This window comes from Microcaecilia unicolor, chromosome 11 (genome assembly GCF_901765095.1).
Source record: "Microcaecilia unicolor chromosome 11, aMicUni1.1, whole genome shotgun sequence".
NCBI lineage: Eukaryota > Metazoa > Chordata > Amphibia > Gymnophiona > Siphonopidae > Microcaecilia > Microcaecilia unicolor.
The window spans coordinates 67,360,192-67,377,070 of NC_044041.1; the positions used below are offsets into that span (position 1 = coordinate 67,360,192).

Below are 16,879 nucleotides of genomic sequence, written 5' to 3' on the forward strand. Positions count from 1 at the left end.
ACCAAAGTTGATAGGGGATGACCAGTCGGGGTTTATCCCGGGTCGACAGGTGGGTGACAACATTCGCCGTACCCTCCACTTGCAATGGGAAGCACAGAAGAGACTCCCAGGGGCAATACTGTTAACACTAGACACCGAAAAAGCGTTTGACAGGGTTGACTGGGTGTTTCTGAAAGAGGTTATGCTGCGTATGGGTCTTGGGGATAATTTCTGCAGGTGGATAGCAGCCTTGTATGCAGCGCCGAAGGCCTGTATACAGATCAATGGCCGGTATACCTCCTTTTTTTGCTATTGAACGTGGAACCAAGCAGGGCTGCCCCCTGTCGCCCCTATTGTTTGCTATATATATATATATAGAGCCCTTGGCAGAGAGGTTACATGGCTATCCGGAGTTTTGGGGTTTCACAGTGGGGAAAAGGGAACATCGCATGGCACTGTATGCGGATGATCTGTTGCTTTGTGACAGATCCAGGGAAAATGTTGGAGGAGGTGGTGGATGTCCTGGGGGAATTTGAACAGTATGCGGGGTTGCGGATTAATATGGAGAAATGCAAAATATTAGGCATTTCGGTCTCCCAGGAAGAAGAAAACTGTTTGAAGCAGAGGTTTGCTTTTAAGTGGGCCGGAAGTCATATTAGGTATCTGGGGGTTTGTATTCCTAGAGATCTGAGTAGAGTCTATGGACTTAATTATGGCAAAATAGTGGAGTGCATTAGAATTGAATAATCACGGTGGAAAGGGTTGTGGCTGTCGTGGTGGGGGAGGATGGCGGTAATAAGGATGAACGTCTTGCCTAGGCTGTTGTTTCTGTTTCAGTGTTTGCCAGTGGCGGTCCCCAAGCGGGAGATGCAGCAATTACAACGCCAGATATTGCAATTTGTATGGGACGGAAAACAACCCCAGTTAGCGGGAAGGGTGATATGGGGAGAGATTAAAAGAGGGGGTAGAGCAATGCCTCGGCTTGAGTGGTATTATCAGGCTGCTCAGGTCAAGATGGTGCTGGAGTGGGAAGGGGGCAGGCTTAAGCCAACAGGTCAAGTGGAACAATCGTACTTCCCACATAGGGGTTTAAAATCGTTACTATGGACCACTGAGGGATTGGGGGGGGTGTTGGCGGGCATGGATAACCCATATCTTAGGCACATTTTCAGAGGAAGTAGGGACAGGGAGATGGGGTCTCCACTAGGGCGGGGATAAGATGGGAGCCGAAGTTCGGGGCTGGGAAGGATAATCAGGTTTTGTGCGATGGGATCACTTGGGCCTTTCGAGTTTTCGAGATGTGCTCCAAGGGGCCCAGATTAAGAGCTTTGAGGAATTGAGGTTACAATATGGACTCCCTGAAGGAGATCGTTTTTCTTACTTACAGATTAAGTATTTTATGGGAGCGATGGGATGGAGGGGTGGCAGCACTCAGGATAAGGAGAGCTTGGAGAATTTATGGTGTATATTACGGAGGGTGCCTAGATCCATCTCGGTGCTATACAAATTTATGAGAGGCAGTGACCCTGCCCCCTTTCGCTTCAAGGGAGCATGGGAATCAGACTTAAATTGCTGCTTCAATGATCAGGAATGGGAGAGGATATGTGGGGAGGTTCAAAAGGCCTCCACATGCGCTCTAGTGCAAGAGAATGCACACAAGGTGCTATCGAGGTGGTATTACACTCCTGAGAGAATTAGGGATATGTACCCTAATGCTTCTGACCAGTGCTGGAGATGTGGTAAAGACAAGGGCTCATTTCTGCACATTTGGTGGTCCTGCCCCCGGTTGATACCGTTTTGGGAGGCAGTGATAAAAGCATTGGTAAGAATGTTTGGAGATTCCATGGTGTGCAGTCCACAGGTGTGCTTGCTGGGGATGTATAATGACAGTGACTCATGGGAACGGAGCAAAATGTTACATTGGGGTCTGGCGGCAGCAAAATGCCTGATAGCTCGGAAGTGGCGAGTTACTGGCCCTCCTTCCTTGGGGGATAGGAAAGCAAAATTAGAACAACTCATAGCTATGGAATGCTTAATGGCATACTGTAGAGATGGGGAGCTAAGGCGCAAGAGAGGATGGTCTCAACTGCAAGAATGGGTGGGGACAATCAAACTTTGATAGGAACGGGTGATAGTTGGGGAGGGGGGAGGAAGGGAGGGGGGGTGGTGGTAGGGAAGGGAGGAACGGAAGAGGGGGAAGTGAGGCAATTATATGCTTGAACAAATTTAAGGGGGTAGGACAGAGCTGAGGGTGTAGACCCTTGTTTATAGTGATTGGGAGTTGATAGTTCAATTTCACCATAAGGGTGACTGGGTTGTTGTTTTGTTCTTTCTGTTATATTATATGGATGTCCAATATTTTAGGTCAACTTGGCATTATCTGTACTGTCTTGAATGTTGCAAGTTGCTTCATTAATAAAAATATTTAAAGTGGGGAAAAAAAAATAAAGAAGGGGTAGCTGCTTTCTCTACTTGTTCCATGGAGAGCAAGAGCTGCCGCATATTATGGGTAATTGTGCGCCCTGCCACAAACCCAACTTGTTGCTCCGAAATCAACCTCGGGAGTACTTGAGACAACCAATTAGCCAAACTGTTTGCAAATAGTTTAGTCTCCATGTTCAAAAGGGAGATAGGTCTATATGTAGAAGGTTTTTCTGGGTCCCTTCCAGGTTTCAAAAGCAGGCCTATTTGAGCCAATTGGAATGACTGCGGAAGAGTTCCACTCTCCACAAATTGTGTGAAGTATGATTTTAAAATGGAAAGAATTGACGGGGATAACAACTTATAAAATTCGGCCCTAAATCCATCTGGCCCCGGCGCTTTAAACAAAGCACGCTGCTGAATCACTAAGGCCACTTCCTCCTCTTCTATATTGGCCTATTAAGTTTACATTTTTCCCTCTCTGTCAGTTTTGGCAGATCCAAATTCTCCAAATATAAATCTCCATCCAAAGGCAACTCCTGTGGGCGTCCATATAACTTTTGATAATATTGATGGAAAACTGCAGCTATCTCTGAATCTGTACGCACTAACAACCCATTCTCCCCTTATATTTGTGCCATAATACGCGAACCCCTTGATTGTTTAATCAGAGTAGACATAAGCTTACCAGATTTATTCCCATGTAAGAATAGCTGATATTTATAATACTGTGCCGACTTCACAGCCCTTTCATGTAAGAGTTCATTCAGGGTTGTTGAAGCGCTATCAAAGAACTTCTGCCCTGGGTCAAGGAGTTCCTGCCGTATTGAACCCTAACTTTGACTAGCTGCTCCTCTAATCTTAATATTTCCCTATCTCGAGATTTCTTTTTAAAGGAGGAATATGGCAAAATTTCACCCCGCAATACAGCTTTAGCAGCTTCCCAATATAAAATCGGCTGCTGCCTAAATTCTTCATTGTGAAGCTGATATTCTGCCCATTTGTTCAACAAATGTTCTTTAAACTGGGGATCTTGATATAACTGCTGGGGGAAGTGCCAAAAAAATTGTTTACCTCCCACATCTCCATATTCCAGATCACACCACACAAAAGCATGGTCCGATACTCCATAAGGACCTATTCCCGCCTCCCGCACCCGCGAGAACAACTCAGTGGAAAGTAACCAGTAGTCAGTTCTAGATTGTGAGCCATGAGCCCTTGATAGATGTGTATAATCTCGGTCTAAAGGATGGGGGTCATCGTGGAGGATGTCTGGCCTGGGGTTCATCGGGCAGGTCAGGTGTTCACAATGAAGGTGTTTGGGTCTATCCTCTGGTGGCTGTAGGAGCTCAGTTGAGAGATCTTTACCATTTTTTTTTAGAGTTTGAGCGGCCATTTCCAGCCTTTTTTTGTGTGCCTCCCTGTTGCTTCCGGTGCAACGTCTCCTTCAACTGCGAGGGGTTGTTCCTGTTCCGGGGGAAGAGCAAACCAGCAGTTATTCCATTTACTTTTTACTCCTCAAAAAGGAGGATACCTTTTGGCCCATTTTAAATCTAAAGAGAGAGAACAGGGCTCTAAAGGTTCCTTCCTTTCATATGGAGACTGTGTTCTGTTGTCGCAGTGCATCACAGAGGTGGATCTTACAGAGGTGTACCTTCATGTTCACATTCATCAGTCTCATCAAAGATTCCTATGTTTTGTGTGCTGCCATTTGAGATTGTGATGGCGCCTCACACTTTTTCTAAGGGGATGGTAGTGGTGGCGGCAGCAGTTTCAAAGAGGGTGTTTTGGTGTATCTATACCTGGATGACTGGTTGATTTGGCCAAAGTCTTTTCAGCAGAGCAAGCAGGTTACAGCACGTGTAGTACAGTGTTTGGAGCATCTTGGTTGGGTAGTGAATGCTGCCAAGAGTCACCTCGCACCCTTGAAGGTCCTCAAATATTTGGGGGTGCGGTTCAATATGCCAGAAAGACTGAGTTGCCAAAAAGACTGAGTCTTCTGTTGACAGGACATCTCAAGATGCAGGATCAGATTTGAGCCCTCCTTTCTGTCCAATCTTCCATCAACCAGAATTTAGACTATATAGTGTTTTATGAGTTGAAACCTTTTATTTAAATACTTTGACTATCCCATACATTCCAGGAAGGGTTCTTAGATTGATGCAAGATTTTAGGATGGTTGATCCTTCACGTACTAGAAAAGGGGAAACTGGGCAAGGGAAAGAGCTTTCTCTCGTTTAGCACCCCTTTTGTGGAATGCTATTCCAAAAGATATACATGCAGAACTAAATTCAAAGAAATTTAAGACCTTACTTGTATTTTAAGCCAGCATTTGCTTTTATTGAACAAACTCAATTTAGGATCTATTAGGATTCTATTAATGGGAAGATGATACTCTTTTGTGAATATTTTGGTTGTAAGTGCTCTGAGTGCATGCTGTTAGGTCTCTCCTGTCAATATAAATTGTATTCATTTTCTTTTAAATTTGTGATTTTATATTGTTAACTACCATGATCTGTTAAAGCCAAGTGGTATATTAAATTTTGATAATAAACATAAATTCTCAAGATGCAGGATCAGATTTGGGCTCTCCTCCTTGACCGATCTCCCAGAGCGCTGGATTATGTGCAGGTGTTGGTCGATGGTGGCTACGTTGGAAATAGCACCTTGTGCCAGAACGCACATGCATCCTCTGCAGCAGACCCATTTCTCTTGCTGACCCCCTCGGCGACACAGCTTGGGGATGCGACTGCTCCTCCAAGAGACAGCACAACGGAGTTTTAATTGGTGGCTCTGTAGAGTCAGTTTAGAGAGGAGCATGAGCCTGGAGTCTCTGGAATGGACAGTAGTGACTATGGATGCCAGCCTGTCGGGCTGGGGTGCTCATTGCCTCGGTCAGGTGATTGCAAGGTCACTGGATGGAGGAGTGGTCAGGCTGCAACTCAGGCAATTTGTTGTGCTCTGGGAAGGTTGCAACCAATTCTTGAGGGAAGATCGTTGTGTGCTCTTTCATAATGCCACAGCGGTGGGCTACATCAAAAAGAGTAGTCTGGTGTCAAAGGTGATGATTCTTCTGCACTGGGTAGAGTCTCACCCTTTGGATCTCTGTGGTTTATGTAGTAGGTGTAGACGGTGTGCAGGCCAATTTCTTAGACAAACACACCTTGGACCTGGGAGAATGGTAAGTCAAGACATCTTCGAGAGCATAGTTTGGGCTTTGGGACAGCCAGTGGTAGATCTGATGGTGATGTTCAGCAATGCTTAGGTGCCTCAGTTCTTCAGTAGGTGGCATTAGGCTTGGTCAGAAGGGATCGATGCATTGATTCTTCTGTGGCCAGCCCAGATCCCTCTTTTTGTGTTCCCAGTGAATAAAGTTGCATCCAGGCCCAGTGATCCTAGTAGCTCCAGATTGGCCTCACAGGTCATGACATGAGGACCTGATGCAGCTGGCAGTAGGTGCTCCTTTTCACCTCCCAGGGAACCAGTGATTTTCTGTTTCAGGGCCCAGTTCAAATTCCAGACCCATCTCCATTCTTACTTATGGCCTGGCTCTTCCTTCAAGGTTATTTCCACCATGTTAAGGTCATTAGTTTATGTCGGGGGTTAGCGTATATTTGAGGGATGATGTCAGAAAAGAGGTTGTCTTTCTTTGCAGGCTTCAGTGGCAGAAGTGTTGGATTTACCTTCAGGATGGTTTGGACAGAGCTTGGCCTTGGCATCCCTGAATGTGCAGGTTGGAGTGTTAGCTTGCTTTCGTGGAAAGATTCAAGGGAAATCCTTGGCTACTCTTCAGATTTGGTACATTTTTCTTCGGAGAATTAAGCTTATTTGTCTGCCCCAAAGGCCTTTCATTCCTCCTTGAAATCTGAATCTAGGTTTGGCAGTGTTGAGTACTTCCAAAGATCTCATGTTGAAGACTGTATTTCTGGATCCAATTGCTTAAGGTTGGAAGATTTCGGAGTTACAGGCCTTGTGTCAGGAGCCCACCTTCCCCCCCCCCCCCCCTTGGAGAAGGTTTCTTTGAGGCCAGTTCCCTTTCTTTACCCAAAAAAGTGGTGATGGATTTTTATTAAATCAGTATATTTCCTTACTGCTGTTAGATGTGTCTGGAGATGAGATTCATCGTCATTTGGCAGGATTGATTGATTGAATATGAAATGAGTGTTTTGAAGGCATATTTTAAAAAAGAACAAAAGACTTCTGGCTCTCAAATAAGTTGGTTGTTTATTGGTGGTCCCAACAAGGGAGTGGCAGCTTCTAAGGTGACCATGGTGAGATGGCTAAGAAAGGCTACTTCGGCCTATCTCTTCAAAGGGCAGGATTCCCTCAGCCTCTTAAGGCACATTCCACTGGGGGGGGGGGGGGGAGCAGCCTCCTGGATGGAGAGTTTGATTTTGCCACAGGATATTTGTAAGACGCAATTTGATCTACTTTGCACTCCTTCCTGAAGCATTACAGGATTGATATTCAGGTGCAGCAGGATGCGGCCTTTTGTAGCTGGCAGCTGTCTTGACTCCTATTCTCTGGGGGTCCCACCCATAATGAGTACTGTTTTTGTATTTCCCAAGCATTCTGACTGGTCTGGAGGGTTGCTGAGGAAGGAGATATTAGACCTTACCTACTAATTTTCTTTCCTTTAGACCCTCAACCGGTCAAGAGCCCACCCTTTGTTGAACATTGATGGAAGATGTGAAGTTGTGGTTTTTCTGGTTCTCTTATTCTCTGTCTTACTTTTCTGATTTTCCTGATCATAGTTGTTAGGAGGAAAAAAATGTTAATTAATTAAATACTGATGGAGAAGCACATTATGAGTAATAGTACAGCCATTAGGGATCTCACTTCATTTTGTCGTAGAAATACTGGCTAGCTGGGAACTGCACAGGGGTTTTATACAGTTCTCAGAGTTGAGTATTTTCAGTCTCCATCTGCTGTTAGGTATGCATAACCCAAATGTCTTGACTGATTTGGAGGGCCTAAAGGAAGGAAAAGTAGCAGGTAAGGTCTTATTTCTTCATTTTCAAATCTTGTAGTGCTATAGAAAGAAGTAGTAGTAGTAATACTAGTAGTTAAATGTTGACTTTTTATCTTTCGCTGCTGCCATGCTTAAAGTGACATCTTTGATCTTATAGGAACAGAGGCATTCTTCCATTTTAAATCCATTCTAACTAAAGTAAATGCATTTGAAAAACGCTTCTGTACTATTATTGGGACAGGGAGGTAGGTAGGTCACATAATGTAGTATTATGAAGTTAATTAGACATTTACCAATGTGGGATAAAAAACTATATTCTCTGTTCCATTTTTTTAACTCTACAAGTGGAGTTATAAAGTAGATAGCTAGTAAAATCCTGCAGAGCATATTATTGCATCTTCCTTTGTTTGGGTTAATTTTAAGTTGTTCATTCTTGCCATCTACATGTTCAAAATTTGGAATTATACTTTTGATACTGTGGGTTTTTATATTTCACCTTGAGTTTGAAGCAGTTAATAATACTAATAATAATCATGTCAGACTTATTTGAAGTTATCTGGGGTTATGGAAGCAACTTCAACAAGGTAACTGTCTCTATGGAATGCAGCAGTTGCAGGGTGAAGGAGATAAACTGAATAGTAGGATATTATAGTATATTTGCTAACATAGATTTGCCAGCTAAGACCATGTTGTTCGATCAGCACAAGTTGTGGCATTGTGTGAAGCTCTGCACTGTCCCACTGTTCGGAAGTGCAGCTGGAAACTGCAAACTGTTCTCAATCCATCTAACACATGTGTGCTATGTGACATATCCATGAAACACTTTGTGCAGCTGGCTGTGACATAATGCTGTTTCCTAATGTTACAGTTCAAAGGAACATGCTGGATTTCCCTCAGCATGTATCCCCTCACAAAGACATCCGTAATGCTAGTACGGAAGCTGACAAAAAGCTGTCGGAGTTTGATGTGGAGATGAGCATGAGGCAAGATGTGTATCAAAGACTCAAGCAATTGCAGGTTAGTGCTAGTAAAGACTGGGCCAGGAGTGCCATGGACATGGAACCCGACTAATTCTCTAATAATTGTCTTCAAACTGGGAAAAGTCTCAACAGATGTACATATTCTAATCCCTGAATAAGGAAATACTAAAAGGAGTTTGTACCATCCAACAACAGTGGTTTTTATGCTCAAGTAGCTCTTAGAAAATCGCTTGATATAAGCACAGAGAAATTAGTGTGTACTGTACATGGTATATGCAGATTTAGGTTGCAAGTCCACTAGAGAAAATGTAGTACGTGTGTGTGTGTGATATGTAAACCACTTTGGTTGTAACACAGAAAGGTGGTTTATCAAGAATCAAACTGAGCAGAGATTGACAGGATATAGTATTTTATAATATACACACACATACAGTACCTCGTTCTTAGGAACACATACATGTGCACAATTACAGCTGCCTGAGGAAGGGTATAAACATGTGCTCCTACTTTCTCTGGGCTAATTTTATAAAAATACAAGCAACATAGGCCTATATACCTTGACAACCTAGGTGCTGTTTTATAAAATTACCCTCTCTAAGTGCATGTGTACATTTTCTATTGTCCCCCAGACCAGTCCAGAACCAGTGGGTTATGTCCACCAACCAGCAGATTGGAGACAGAGAACAACTTCTTGTGCGCCCTGTCCCTGGTACCGTGCAGCCTGTACTCACCAGTATTCTCTGTCTCCAGCAGATGGTGGCAGACATAACTGTGCAACTGGATCTGGTGGGGGCTGCTCCTGGTCCTAGATGGAGAGTTAATGCACCAGTTGAGTATATCTGAGAGGAAAATGCCAGGATTCTTCCAGGCCTATTCACAGGCTTGGAGAACATCTAGAGGATTCATGGTCCCTGAATGTCTTCATGTCCCCCACCCCCAGCTGCTGAAGCTTAAATTTAAAAAAAGACATTTTTGGCACTAGAGGTAATGTTGAGCCTGGATCAGAGCAGGACCAGTTTCACTGGGGAGAACAGGCAGCAACCTGTTGTTGGCTTGGGGCAGCAGGAGGGAGCTTCTGCGTGCAGCAGTGGTTGGCCTCAGGCCCTCTCAAAATTGCGACACTAAGACCGGTGGGGATCACCAAGCCCCACCAGTGGAAGAGGTCCTCTTCTGGCAGCCAGAAACTCTCCAGTGCTGGCAGTCATGACTCATTCCATGGGCTTCCATGCCAGCCTTCTCCCCTGCATGCTCAGTTTTTGCACATACGTGAAAACTGAGCATTTGTCAGGGTCTGGCACAGTGGCAGCCCATGTAACGTGCTGTCAGCCACCATTGATAGAGTTTCCAGCCACCAGAGGAGGACCTCTTTTCGCTGGCAGTGTTTGTGGATACCAGGTGGCTTGAGTATTTAGGGGTTGCAGCGGGAGGAGAGTTGGAGATTGGGATAAAAGTTTGTCGTCGTCGTTCCCCCCAAATAAAAAATTAAACATCTGGCAATGCTAGTGGCATGCAGCCTCCACTGTAAGCCTGTACTGTGCAGCTCACACTCCTTTCACACCAGGAGGGAAAGCTGCAAGAAACCCGCGCAAAGTGTTCTGGGAGCAGGACCCCTCCATATGTGATAGTGGGCAGATCAAAGTTTGTGTGTTGTGGGAGCATGGAAGTACCTTCTGAGTGCACAAAGCACTGCTCGCACTCTGGGAGCTGAAAAACAATGCTGGACAATGCAGTACCTGCAACGGGGGAGTAGTGTTGCAGTCTGATCAAGGCCTCTTGATGCTGGAAGATCTGTCCAGAAGTGGGGAAGTCTGGCAGCACAGGTGTGGAGGAGGTGGGAACTGCATTTTAGTGCTGCATGAGAGGGACTGAAAGTGCGGGAGTGGTGGCTGTATTGGATCCTCCACTGTTGAGTTCTGCCAGGACTTTAAACATGGCTGTATCTCTTTGTTCTCCGCTGAATTTCTTACTCCTACCCCAGACCTTTTTTTTTCAGGGTGTCCTCCAGTGGACTCTGCTGCCTCATTCAGTGGGTCCCAGGGCTGGGGGGCACTGCTGAGCCCCTGCAGACAAAGCAGCCACAATTGGAGCAAAGCTGAGGAAGCTGGAAGACTCAGTTGGTCCTCTCCAGTGAGGGTTTGGACTAGGAAATGGCCTTCAGTGTGGCTGAGAAGAGTAGCTCAGTGCTGGATCCCTTTGTGTAAGGGCATCTCCAGTAACAGAAAAGGATGGCCCCTCAGTGGTCCAACTGTTTTGAAAGGAACAGCTGTTGGTGTTAATTACATAGGCACTTGAGAGCATCTTGGAGGCACTAGTTCAGGATGCAGGACGTTAAGTATGCCCTCCAGGATGGGACCTTCTAGGTCCACAAATGCCTTCCTGCTGCATCAATTGATCTGTACTGTGATTTCAGAGCATGGGAGATGCTGGAAGCTGGTCTGCTGGTGGGATGGTCTTTGGGGAAGCTTTAACCATTGGCTCCCAAGGAGAAAAAAAAAAGCTGAAGCAGCCAAAGCTTTGGTAACAGCTGTAACTAAGAAATCTACCATTCCCCTAGAGGATGGAGTAGCCTTGAAGAATATCCAAGGTCAGAAGCTGGAAATTCTTGAAGCAGTCCTCTGAGGTAGTTTTTTTTTTTTTTGGTGTTCTAGGCAGTGGTCTGTAATACCTGTATATCTAGGGCATGTCTCCACTGGGTTCAGCAAGGTCAGATGGATCCTCAGGAAGAGGAGGACTGAGATAAAGGAGTTTGTGCTTGGATCTGAGCTTGGCATACATAGTTGGATGCCTTGTGTGATCTCATAAGTACATAAGTATTGCCATACTGGGACAGACCAAAGGTCCATCAAGCCCAGCATCCAGTTTCCAACAGTGACCAATCCAAGATCCCAAAACAGTGCAATACATTTTATGCTGCTTATCTAGAAACTAGTAAAACAGGCCAGTTTCTGACACAAATGAAACGGGCACTAGCAAGGTTTTTGTCGGAGTGTATGTTTGAGAGAGTGTGTGTGAGAGAGTGACTGTGTGTGTGTGACAGAGAGAGAGTGAGACTGCTGGGTGCAAGTGTGTCTCCTCTGTCCCCTGCCCTCCCTCCAGCCACCCAGTGATTCTCCTCTTTCCCCTGCCCCCCCTCCAGCCACCTAGCAAGTCTCCTCTGTCCCCTGCCCCCCTCCAGCCACCCAGCAAGTCTCCTCTGTCCCCTGCTCCCCCTCCAGCCACCCAGTGATTCTCCTTTTTCCCTTGCCCCCCTCCAGCCACCCAGCGATGCTCTTCTCTCCCGTGCCCACCCCCCCTCCAGCCACCCAGCGATTCTCCTCGCTCCCCTGCACCCCCTCCAGCCACCTAGCGATTCTCCTCGTTCCCCTGTTTACCTCCGTCGAAGCGGCTGCGTCTTTGAAAGCCCTGCCCGTCTAGCCTTCCCTTCAACTTCGTTCCCTCTGAGTCCCGCCTGCTGACGTCATTTCCTCTTTCCGCGAGGGCAGGACTCTGAGGGAACAAACTCGAAGGGAAGGCTATAGATGTTGAGGTTGTGCCTTGTGCTGCTATCCTATGGTTGGTCAGTGCTGTTTGTGACGAACCCGGAAGTACGTGACGTCAATTCAGGAGATGGATACAGCGTTAGAGGCAGCACGAACCCTTCAACCTTTCACTGCCATGGAGTCAGCTTCAGATAAACAGTGGATTTTCCCCAAGAACATTTTAATAATGGTCTATGGAATGTTCCTTTAGGTGCCTCCTATGGCTTGGATATTGTCTGGGAGGCCTTTGTTCTGATCAATAGTAGTCAACCATGGACCTAGTCAGGAGAAATTGGGCAGCGGATACGGCTTCCTAGACCCGGCTCATTAGGCTTCCATTTTAGGGGAAGCTGCTGTTGGGAGAGGATTTGGAGCAGTTGATAAAGGATCTGGGGACATCAAACCCCCAGAGTATAAGCCCAAGTTAGCCTTAGAAAAATAGATAAAGACTATATGGCCTATCCAGTCTGCCCATCCATGCTATCTGCTGTTCCTTCTTCTCCCTTAAAGATCCTATGTACTTTGTCCCAAGCTTTCTTGAATGCAGAAATAGTTTTCGCCTCCACCAGGAGGCCGTTCCACGAATTCACCACCCTTTCCGTGAAGAAGTATTTCCTCCAGGTTACTTTTGAGTCTGTCCCCTTTCACCTTCATCCTATTCCAGTACTTCATTTGAAAGAGACTTGCTTCCTGTACATTTAATGCTACGCAGGTATTTAAATGTCTCTATCATATCTCCTCTCTTGCCTTTCTTCCAAAGTATACATATTGAGATCTTTGTCTACTTATGCTTGTGCCTCGTCAGGGTGATCTAAATTCCAGAAGGCATGCCATTACCATCTGGGCAGGATAGATTTCTCACAGTGTTCTTGGTTTCCATCCCAAATCCAGTTCCTTTTGTTCAGACAGGAAAGGAGCTGGGCTTGGCACAAAGGTAGCAGCAGCCCCCAGTGATGGCTGCAGGTCCCCTCATTCAAACATATAGGAGGGCATTTGTACCAGCTCTTTGAGGAATAGACTGGGATTACATCAAGCAATGGGTACTGATCAGGTAGGAGAAGAAGTTAGTTTTCCTGCCCTCTCACAGAGTTTGTTGTTGTTGTTTCCCCTTGCCATGCTGCATCCAAGAAGATGGCGGTCATGGAGATCTTGGAGAGTTTGGGAATGGTGGTCCCCATTCCCAAATGTGGGGATTCAGGACGTTATTGCATCTACTTCGTAGTTCTAAAGAAAGAAGGCTCCTTCTGTCCCATTCTAAAGATGAAAGGGTTGAATGGTCACTGAGGGACTTGCATTTCCTGATGGAGACATTGCAGTCAGCGACTGCATCTGTTCACGCAAAGGAGTTTTGTTTTATTTTGAATTTATGAAAGTCTTTTTTTGAAACCAAAAAGAATACATGGAAGATCAAAGCAAACAAGTAACCAAACACACACCATCTCCAAACCACAAAAACAGCAAAAGGAAATTACAAAGCACTTCAAGAAGAGCGCAGCTTAACGAAGGGACCCCAAATCTTTTCCCACTTGCGCAGGGTTTTCTTACAAGCTGCCAACAAGTGCTCCATATCGTAAAAATACCATAGTTTATGAAGCCTCTTGTCGTGATTCACCCCTTCAGTTTTCCAAGCTCTAGCCAAAACCACCTTCCCAGCAGCAAAACAAAATCTAAGCAGAATATTTTGAGATAAGGTCAGATCTGAGATTAATTTTCCAAAATGTAATAAATACACAAAACAGGAAAGTTACCTCATGGGTGACTTGAATGCTGTAGTCATTGGGATGGGTGATCAGCTTTGAGAAGAGCAACCTGCAACCCTCCCAGTGTCTTGGGGCTTTATTTGCCACAAGAAAAGGGAAGCTGTTCTGTGCAGAGAAGAGTCTGAAATTCTAAACCTACATCTGAGCACTTCTATCACAGAGAGCTTTGGAAACATGGAATTACATGCAGGTTCTGTGGGTGCAGGCACATATGCACCTGCTGCAGAGCTCTCTTCTGGATCAGTAGTCAGTACAGTCTGAGTTACAAATGCTGCCTCCAGTAGACAGCCTTGGTGCATACAAGCTTGAAATAGTGATAGATTCTTTGCATCCAATCAATGGGCATGGTTCTGGAGACTCCAAGGTGGGTGGTGCTAATGACAGATGCCAGTCTAATTGGCTGGGGAGTGCACTGCCATAAGCAGGTAGTAAGGGGCAATGGTCAGCAACAGAATCACCTTGATCGATCAATTGTATGGAAACCAGAGCCACGCAAAGAACTCTGCAGGCAGGGCAGAGTGGTCAGACGTATTATGCTACAGCATAACAGTAGTGGCCTATGTTAACGGGCAAGGAGACGGGAGGAGTGCAGCAGTAACCCAGGAGGTCTCACTTCTGCTGTGCTGTTCAGAGTCTCACCTGCAAGCATTATCAACAGTTCATGTTGCTGGGAGGGCATCGCAATGTACAGGTGGCTTATTTAAGTAGGCACTCCTGGATCTGGGATGCCTTTGTTCTGATTAACAATAGTCAACCTAGTCAGGAGAAAGCAGAAACGAAACAAAGTGCTGGCAGACACCAATATGGCAACAAAAGAACTTTATTCAAACATAGCCATGTTTCAGTATCTGCCTGCATCAGGACATCCTTATAAAGAAAAACATATATAATTTCACCACTACAATATACAGAAAACCAACAGATAAAAATCATTTCATGCATTTTCAGAGTTTTCATAGAAACTTGAAGCAGAATTTACCATACTCTCAATTCCTTCGACTCAGAAGACTTTGCAGTGACTATACTGAGTTTGAAGATCAAGCAATTCCTATGGCAACAAGGTTTCTAAACAGAGGCTACCCCAAGGAGAGTGTTAACAAAAGGACTGAACAGGGCTAGAATGGCAAATAGAGATGAACTTTTAGAAGGACATCTAAGACGCAAGAAGCCCAAAATAGTGTACAGCCTTAGATTCTCTAACCTTTAATCAGATATACAAAAAATATTAAGAAGACATTGGCATATTTTGGAAAACCACGATTGCTTCAAAAACAAACAGCTCACTGTTGCTCATACAAGAAGCAAAAATATTAAGGAAATCATTGGGCCTTCTGCTTTACCACCTATAAGACCACCTCTTCAGCCAATCATTGGACACAAACCCTGTGGGTCCTGCTCGGTTTGCGCGTCATCTAGGTCTATCACAATTTTTATACATCCACGCACTATGAAATCCTACTTATTAAATCACTCTTCAAACTGTAATACAGAAGGAGTGGTATATCTAATCACATGCCCTTGCCAATTGATTTACATAGGAAAAAACATTCGTAAGATAAAAACCAGAACGCTTGAACATAGGAGCAACATCAGACGAGGGAATGTTTCAGCTCCCCTAGTCCAACACTGTATAGAACAGTCCCATAATTTTGGTGATCTTCGCTTTTGCGCAGAATTGGATCTAACTGTTTTTTCTTAGTTTTTCATGTTTTATATATTTTTTTCAAACAATAACACCCAATAAGGTGTATTCATCTTTTCAACCTATGTTTTTCTTACCAGGGAGCACTTATCTATATATATAAAACTCACCCTCAACGTTCTGAAGACAGTGACGTCAGTGAAGCCAAGCCCTGACTTCCCTCAAAAAGGTTCGAAGGTTCGTGGTGGTGAAGCAGAACAACGAAGGGGTTGGGAGGCAGGGAGGCGGGGGTGGGTGGGAAATTGCTACGGGCCCCGCCCTCGAGGGCGGAGCAAGGGCAGAACAACGAAGGGGTTGGCAGGGAGGCGGGCGGGTGGGAAATAGCTACGGGCCCTGCCCTCGCGTCAAACGTCATTACGTTGAGGGCGGAGCAATGCCACAACAACGAAGGGGTTAGCAGGGGGGGGTGTTGCCGACGAAAACCTTGCTAGCGCCCGTTTCATTGGCTCAGAAACGGGCCTCTCTTACTAGTTTAATTATAATGTATGTTATTTATATTCACTGACAAAACAAACCTTCATAATATAAATTAGGAATTGTCTATTTCTTTTCATTTACATTTTTTATTAATAAGTGTTGTTCTTACACATTTCTCCATCTAGGAGTATTCACAAACATGAAAACAAAAAATTCTAAGAAGAGCACTTATTCAATCAAGATATGTATCACTCAGATTAATGTACATTTAGATTTATCTAAAACTCAAGCCTTGTATTTATATCTATGCCGTGTCAATTAAGAAAATAAACCATTCAATGATGCAGCGTTAGTATGTCAGCACGTTAGAATGTCGGACTTGACGGTATTTTATATTTTTTTCTTGTTTTGGCACCATTATCTGTGTTTTAAAAGATTAATAGCAGGCTGCCCGGCAGATTTTGCCAATTGTTTTTACTAAAAATGAGATCGTCCAAAAATTATGCCCTTTAGATTTACATTTATGCTGTGTGCACTAATCAGAAAAGCAAAACAGTATACCATCTAATTACGCTGCATCAACACGTCACCATCACCACGTTAGAAGTCACACCTGACGTGATTTCCGTCTTTCTTGTTTCGGCGCCATTATGTCTGTTACAAAAGACTAACAGCAGGCTTCCTCACCGATTTTTTTTGACTATAGAAAAGGCTATTGCAGGAGATTATTCCCTACATTGCAGCTGTCTGTTTTGACAGAATCGCTTGATTTTGAAGATTTTCTTCACTTAAGCACGAGAATAAACTTCCGCCACTGGATAAGCACATCGACACAAAGCGTTTACATACTTCGATATATAATTTAAGCAAACACAGCATATCTATGCAAAACGTTTGCAGAGTTTGAGCTCATTATTACTAGCGAGTCTACAAACTAAGTAATAAGGAAAAGACTCTATGACCTCTCCAAGATAGCAGACTGAGTCCTTACTAATGCACTTTAGCAGTTTCAGATACAACACTATTTTCCAAATTTATAGTTTAAATAGAATGGATTAATCATGCGTGACACATTTATTTCCAACAATAGTAATGTTTACTTTTTTGGTTTTTGTTTCATTTTATTTTAT

General features: G+C 44.6%; 1 protein-coding gene across 1 annotated transcript in view; it reads left to right on the forward strand.

Annotated features, from left to right (window-relative positions):
• THOP1 (thimet oligopeptidase 1) overlaps window positions 1-16,879 on the forward strand; it is a 73,632-nt gene that overhangs the window by 40,327 nt on the left and 16,426 nt on the right. The window contains exon 3 of the mRNA XM_030219202.1: window positions 8,241-8,389. Coding sequence (XP_030075062.1) covers window positions 8,241-8,389 — 149 coding nt within the window. The remainder of the gene's footprint in view (window positions 1-8,240; window positions 8,390-16,879) is intronic.